General features: G+C 41.9%; 1 protein-coding gene across 1 annotated transcript in view; it reads right to left on the bottom strand.

The window, feature by feature from the left end:
* GPAT3 (glycerol-3-phosphate acyltransferase 3) overlaps positions 1-4,913 on the bottom strand; it is a 31,816-nt gene extending 26,903 nt beyond the window's left edge. The window contains exon 1 of the mRNA XM_029913677.1: positions 4,675-4,913. Coding sequence (XP_029769537.1) covers positions 4,675-4,818 — 144 coding nt within the window. The 5' untranslated portion in view covers positions 4,819-4,913. The remainder of the gene's footprint in view (positions 1-4,674) is intronic.
* Between the last annotated feature and the right edge of the window lie 3,002 nt (positions 4,914-7,915).

The following is a 7,915-nucleotide window of genomic DNA, read 5'->3' on the forward strand; positions in this document are numbered from 1 at the left end:
TGTACACCTGTGAGTTTCCATAATCCCTGGGAAGCACACACTAAAAACCTGACATTAGAACTCAAAGTGGAAATCACAATTTGTCCTAGGTTTTGCAACCCCCCTATTCCCACCTCAAAATCTAGTTTTTAAGCTCAGTTTGACTTTGGCTTTCCTTAAGCACAGAGAGATGCTACAAAGCTAGACCACAAATTATTAGAAAGAGTTTAGAGGCTTTCCACACAGTGCTATTTGAAACTCTAGTAGAGCAAGCATAGGAAAAGTGGGTCTCGTTGTTTGGTTAAAACTGAGCAAAGAGGCATCTGCAGTTAAAGGACAAGAGCAGTGATTAGAAGCAAAGACCAGTCAAGTTCTCAGAAGTACAGCATTAGGAACATCAGTCCTTGTTTCAGCTATCTGTTCAGTGGTGCCATCCTAGAGGGATGCAGGCAGCTTAGGGTGCCCAGATGTCCCAATTTTATAGGGACAGTCCCGATTTTTGGGTCTCTCTTATATAGGCTCTAATTACCCCCACGTCCCGATTTTTCACATTTGCTATCTGGTCACCCTAAGGCAGCTTGTATTTGGACCAGATGTTTCTATGCTACTTTTGTAAGCGTGGGGTGGGGGGGGAGGGGGGAGAGGGTAGAGGAAGACCTCAAGATCAATAGATATGGCTCTTAAAAAGAGAGTTTCCCCTGCACTGCAAAAAATGCAGTGTTGTTCATTGCAACAGAATCGGAAAGTGAAGTCAATTAGGGTTTTTTGCATTGGTCGGGGGAGGGCAGAAATCCACCATTAGCTCATGTCCCTTTAGTATATACAGTAAGGACAGGCACATTAGGACTTCTTCAAAAACATATTAATTAAACAATTAATTAAAGGCAGCTCTATTAGAAGCCCTCACAAGTGGGAGTTGTAGGGGAGCTTAAGGGTATTTTCTACATTTAAGAAGTTAACGGTTTTGAAATTTCAAACAAAGAAAATCGAAATAGAAGACACTTAGAACAATTTGTTAAACAGAGTAATCCTACATAGCTCTAAATTCCTATCTCTCTCTGCTAGAGAGCCGTGCAATGATAAAAACCAAGTAGTTAAAGGCATTTGCTGATGCTGTCCAGCAGAGCTGTATGAATAACAGATTTTTGGTTTGCTGGCAATTCTCACATACACACACTTCTGGTCAAATGATACATTTTTGTTTTGATTTTGACTATTTAAATATTTTCAACAACACTAAATGAAATTTTAAAACAATAAGTGGTTTTAAACCAAACATTCAAAATGCTGGGTTTTGAACATACCAAAACATTCCATTTTGTTTTCTTTTGAGGGGCAGCGATTGTTTCCACTGAAACCATTTGGCAAAACTGACAGGAGTTCACAAAACATTTTAGTGCTGAGGAAACAGCAGTTTTGTTTTGTTTTTTAAACAGCCGTTTTGGCCAAAAAAAATGTCACTCAGTGATGATATTCACTAAAACCATGACTAGGGGAGCAAGATGTATTCATCCAGCAGTTTTGCTAGCCACATAAAGATTCATATGTTTAGACCAGTTAGTTTATACAGCCTCCACTCCCTCTTACTACAGTACAGAACGCATATTTGTTGTTTGTACCTTGCTGGGTTTCTGAGAGAGGAACTGGTGCAATTCACCTAGAATTTAAGGCCAGAAGGGACCATTGTGATCTAGTCCTGCATGGCACAGGCCTTAGAATTTCATGAAGTGCTTCCTGCATCAAACCCATAGCTTCTGGTTGAGATTTTTAGGGGGGGGAGGGGGGAAAAATCCACCTAATCTTTAAAATATTAGGTGACAAAAACAAAAATGACCACATCGCTAGGCAAGTTGTTCTAATGATTATTACTCTCACTGTTAAAGGTTTGAGAGTTATTTCTAGTCGGAGTTCCTTTAACTTCAGCTTCTAGCCACTGGATAATGTCATGGCTTTGTCTGCTAGTAGCAGACTACTCCAGGGGTAGGCAACCTTCGGCACGCGGCTCGCCAGGGTAAGCACCCTGGCGGGCCGGGCCAGTTTTATTTACCTGCTGATGCGGCAGGTTCGGCCGATCGCGGCCCGCACTGGCCGCGGTTCGCTGTCCCGGGCCAATGGGGGTGTCGAGAAGCGGCGCGGGCAAGCGATGTAGACCCCTGCTCTACTCTAACTCTGTTAGAAGCTGTCCATGATCATGTCACCTCCAAATGATCTATTTATTTATCCAAGAGTTTGAGCTGCTTAGTCTCTCACTCCAAGTCAGGTTTTCCAAATGCAAGATCATTTTTATAGCTCTTTTTTGAGCCTCGTCTAATTTGTCAACATCCTTTTTAGGATGACACCAGAACTGGACACAGTATTCCAGTAACAATTTCACTAGTGCCATATACAGCAGTAATGTCTCCCTAGTTTTATTCAATATTCCCCTGTTTATACATACAAGGATAGCCTTTGCTCATCCCTAGCACAGCAAAGCCAGCCCACGTTCAGCTGGTTATCCCTCACGCCCTGCCCTTAGCACCATTTTTTTTTTTTTAGTGACTTTTTGGTCACTGATTTCCAAGCAACCATCCCTCATTCTATCAGCACAATGAACATTCTTAGCTTCTAAAAAGGCATCATCTTGTAGCTTTAAATAGATAAAATTTGTATTACTCAAGTAAGGCCAGTTTACCAAGATATCCAGATTGCCCTGTACAACTGGTGGAGCGTTAAATGGCAGATCAACCTGTGTCATCTCAACAAAAACATTGAATGGCATTGGGCCAAGAACAGATCCCAGGGGGAACCCCCCCACACACTAGAAATAACTCTTTTGGATCACTCATTTATTTAAAGTTACTCTAAGATCTATCAGCCAGTTTTTAAAAAGCCATTTAATAGGTGCTTCTTTTTGGCATAGCATTTAAAAAAAAAAATTCAGAATGTTGTGTGATACCAAGTCCTGCTTCCGTAAGGCATCTGAATATATTATCTCAACCAAACTGGTAACCTCATAGACCACCACCAAGTTTAACAAGATCCATTTTCAATAAAACGCATGATGACTGGGATGAACAGAGGCAGCATGATTTACTGGTTGCTTCCCAGTAGGTCATTCCACAATTTCACCCAGGACCAGTGTCGAGCTAAACGGCTTACAGTTACCCAGGTCATCCTGGTTAATGGTCTTTTTTTAAAGAGACAGGTACAACATTAGCTCCTCCTTTCCCTTTGCTCCTCTAGAACTTCACACACATTCCATCTTCAACCTACCCCTAACCAGCACTCTCCTGGAGAAGTAGATTTCCGTAGAGGAGGAAAGTGGCAGGGGAAAAGGAGATCAGCTCACATGCCCACCCCACTGAGAAGATGATGGGAAGCTGAATTGCTGCATAAGTTCAGCACTCAAGAAGCTGTGCATGTGACCATTGTTGCCAGTACGGTGAGAATTTATGTGCCAAGTGAATGAAGTACAGCACAGCAGGGACTGCCAGGAATTAACACCATGTGGAATCTGAACATTGACATCGTACTCAGGTCAAGGGGCCACATCAAATGCAAGGCATTACAAATTAAGCACCTAACCCCAGTGAGATTCTTGCCTCACCTGAAGAAAGTGAGACAAGAGTGTTTTGTTAAGAATAGCCTTGAGAAAGTGCTCTATAGAGCACCAAAACTGGATTTTTCCCCCAGCATCTGCTTGAGTAGCTATCCATTGCACAGGATTGGTTAGACAAGCTACCTGTGATGTAGCACACACACGCCCAACGTTCCTGCTTGGCCTGATATTCCCACACATTGTTTGGTCAAAACAATTTAAAAATAAGTTAATTTCAATGCTAGTCAACAGGAGAAGGTTATTTAGAAAATACAGGCATTCAACAGGCATAAGAGTCATCAGGACTGAGCTAGATACAAGATTCATAGCTGGTCCCCTAAACTATAGTTCATAAGCAGCTTGGCACAGATGATTGTTGTCAGAGTCATTAAAAAGGAGAGGAAGGCAGAACGCTACTGCACTGTGCAGTGCAAGGTACATTATGTTCTTACCCTTCTCTGTCCAGAGATTGAATTTCAGCCTAGAATGTTATTACATGACAGAGGTACCAAGGTGTTAATACGTGGGGTTTTAGAATAATCACTGGCTGTTTGGGGTTTTACATTCAGAGTTTAGTATTATGCGATCACAAGTGTGGATGAGCACACAGCAGAACATTTTAGCAAGGAAACCGATTTTTGGTTCAGACTGGCATGAAATTAGTCTAAATTTATGGAGTTTCATGATAGTTTTTTTTAAAGCAGGCTCCTCCAGTGTCTATACCTCATGTGAATGATCTCTTTATGCACAGCTTGACTATCAGGTCATTTATTCGTCCAATAGAAAGGGAGACAGATTTAATGTCACCCCGGAGCAAAGTTAGTCCTGATTTAGGATCCTAAAGCATGTAGCATTTTCAGTGTTTTCTAGTCTTGACTAGCCAGCCTTTGGCAGATGGCTAGACAGCTCATCCAGAGAGAGAACGCACCCTCTTGCGTTAGAGAAACTGAATCATGCAAGGAGAATAAGTATTTATGCAGAAGTTACAACAGAATTACGGCTGCAGACTAGAAGCGTTTACTAGAAACACCGTTAACACCACCAAAAAACAAAAACATGTCCCAGTCGCCCCCCTCCCTTGTATTAAGTATAAAAAGTTTTAAGGGCCACCAACTTACCTCCAGGGTTTTTACTAAAATTCTCATGTAGAGTTCAGAAATCCCCAGCGACGCTCCGAACACCGATGGCAACACTATCAGTGTAAACCCCACAGTGAGCCAGACGGACATGACCTTAGCTGCAACAAAGAGGAGGTCCTCCATGATCGCTGGAACCCCTGCTCTAGAGGAGACCCTCTCCCGCTGCTTCCTGGATCGCGGCTGGCGACTGAGAGGCAAGCGAAAAAAATGGTCAGAAACCAAGGCCGATCTTTGCCTTCCTCCGCCCTCCCCTGCTCCGCCCCGTTAACTAATTCTGCTCAAGATCCAGTCAGCAGCTGCAAACCCTCTCTGTAGGGAAAGAACAAATGCGAGGGAGAGAGGGCAGATATGGGACCGTTTGGTGCAAGAAGCCAGAGATGAATAGCATGAAACTATAGCATGTGAGGGGAAATCCAGATGCATACCAAGATGAGAGAAGGTGGGGTCGGAGTAGGTGTTCCCCTTGAGTCCCATAAACTTGGAGGGTTAAAATGGGTAACTGAAAAGGGAACCCAGTTTGCCTGTCACTCGCTTCCTCTCCCAGGTGTAACTGACTGGGGTGATGCAGAGACAAGGTGGATGAGATAATAGCAGTTTCAACTGCATACGGCTAGCGCACAATGCTTGGGGCACACGTATGCACCTCTGGTACTGGGGTAGGGTGACCAGACAGCAAGTGTGAAAAATCGGGACAGGGGGTGGGGGGTAATAGGCGCCTATAGAAGAAAAAGCCCCAAATATCGGGACTGTCCCTATAAAATAGGGACATCTGGTCACCCTATACTGGGGACACATCAAAAAGGAAAGCCCAGAAAAGAGACACCATGGTGGATCGTCCCCATAAGGTTTCATTTCCTTTTTCCAGGGTCAGGTATTTTGCTTTCAACAGCAGCAGTGAAAAGGGGAAGAGTAAGAGGTCACTTAAAAAAAAAAAAACCTAAACAAAAACAAACACACATCTTAAAAATCTAGCCAGTTTCAAAGAAATCCCCAGCACTTTAAAAGTAGTCTCAGGTACTACACCTACCCGTGTCTACCTGTTTTAATTATATTCTCTTCTTTACACGAGTTTTTCCACTTTCCCCTCAGCCCATAAACCCCAACAAAGGATGCCATTAGACGATATACAATTTTATCAACCGTAAGCGGTTGTTTGTTTGTTTTTAAAGACTTCCCTTATTTCATATTTTATCATTGCGGAGAGCATAGGGTTACTTCTCACTTAAAATGGTTCCTCTGGGATCCCTTCTCTCATCAGGTATTGGATGCAGGCAAGAAAAGTTTAAACAGCCACAGTAGAGCTACAGTTTGCTAAGACCAGCAAAATAAGACCAGGTTTCTAATTTAAAACATGAGTTGTAAATTCCCTGCTAAAAGTCTAGAAGGGGCTTCTCCTTCTTGAAAAATAACTGCCAACAATTCAGCCTTTAGCTTGAACAGTAACTTTGTTTAATTTTTTCTTTTAAGAACAAGCCTTTAGGCTACTTTGCCATTGTTAAAGGTAGAAACAAACTTAGAGCAATGAGCAAACAGCACAGATGTCCTTAATACATTTTACTTTAGCTAGGCAATTAACTCAGCTTTTAAGTAAACACTGTTTAAACCCTGCTAATAATTTTTTAATTGTCATTACCCAGAGTAGTACAATAGCCACACAATTCTTACCCGACGCAGGGTTTCTTAAGCAAAGAGCACAAAGGAAAAACATGCCAGTCAAGGGCTAGCACATATATATTTCCTGCTGCAATCAAGAGACAGGAAAAGCTACCGATGTTTGTATACCATAATTCACTTAGCAGAGAGACAGTTTTACCATAAACTTTGTATTACTCCAACCCCAACCTGGCCTGACTTTTCTTTGCAATAGCGTTCTCCCTTGAAGAAAAGAGAAATGCAGTAGGAGAGAGAACAGAGGAAAGGAATAGATTAAGGATAACTGCAGCTATTGGGATAATAATAAAAATAATGATTAATCATAATGAATGAATGAATGAATAAATCATAAACACTTCATGTCTATACAGAGAGCTTTTCATTTGTACATATCAAAGCACATTATGAAGGTAAGTAAGGTAGCATTATTTCCAATTTATAGCTGGGGAAACTGAGACCTAGAGACATTATTAAGTGACATGCTCAAGGACACTCAGTGAATCTATGTCTCTGAGCCCATAACAGAGCCCAAGTCTCCTGACTCCAGCCCTGTAGCTGAGGAGGGGCCTGACAAGGCCATTTGTTTTCCTTGTTGATTGTACACACACCCTGGCAATGCTGATGGAATGGGAGCTACTATGGTTATTTTACCAAATCTGGATTTTGCAATTGGAAAAATGCACTTTCTCATGGCAAAGGTTTAATCAAACATGAAAACTGCTTAGTCCACTTGAATGCAATGGCTGACTAGACTGCAACAAGGAAAAGAGAAGCTTCAGGGTTTGGGGAGGAGGAGGGATTGTTCTCCCCCCCCCCATTTCTACATTTCTGTGACAATCAGGGTCCAAACACCCCAAAGAGAGAACAAGGGGTGTGAACCCAAAAGAATATGCTATTCAATCAACTGGTTGTATACAATATTACTGTGTATAAATATATATCAAGTTCGATCCCTAATGAAAGCATGTAATATTCTGAACCTGATTATTGTTATGAGATATGTACACAAACTGTGGTTACAGAGTAGCAGCCGTGTTAGTCTGTATCCGCAAAAAGAACAGGAGTACTTGTGGCACCTTAGAGACTAACAAATTTATTAGAGCATAAGCTTTCGTGGGCTACAACCCACTTCTTCGGATGCATATTGAGTGAAACATATCGAGGAGATATATATACACACATGCTCTAATAAACTGTGGTTAGGAATTTATGCATTTGTGTATATAAAATTGTGCTCATAATTTGTCCTGCAACATTCAGCTCCACCTCACTACAAAACGGTGAAAAAATCACCAGAGAGGGGCCACCTCACTAACCAGAGATTAGTTCCAAGTACCTAGTGTGACAGTGTACCCCATAAGGCTTTGGGGGGGGGGTGCTCATAAATGTATTTATGATATAACTGGAATAGGGTTTTGCTACATATGCCATGTAACATATCTATGTAAAGGTTATGATCTACTGGTTATGTTCATCCTAGTTGTATGCAGGCACAATTCGTGTGTTCAAAGTTATGTATACTTGCTTGATTTCTAAGTAAGCTTTGTGAGGCATTTGGTCAGCTTCT

Source organism: Terrapene carolina, unplaced genomic scaffold (assembly GCF_002925995.2).
Source record: "Terrapene carolina triunguis isolate 2854851 unplaced genomic scaffold, T_m_triunguis-2.0 Scaffold789, whole genome shotgun sequence".
In the NCBI taxonomy this organism is placed as follows: Eukaryota; Metazoa; Chordata; order Testudines; family Emydidae; genus Terrapene; species Terrapene triunguis.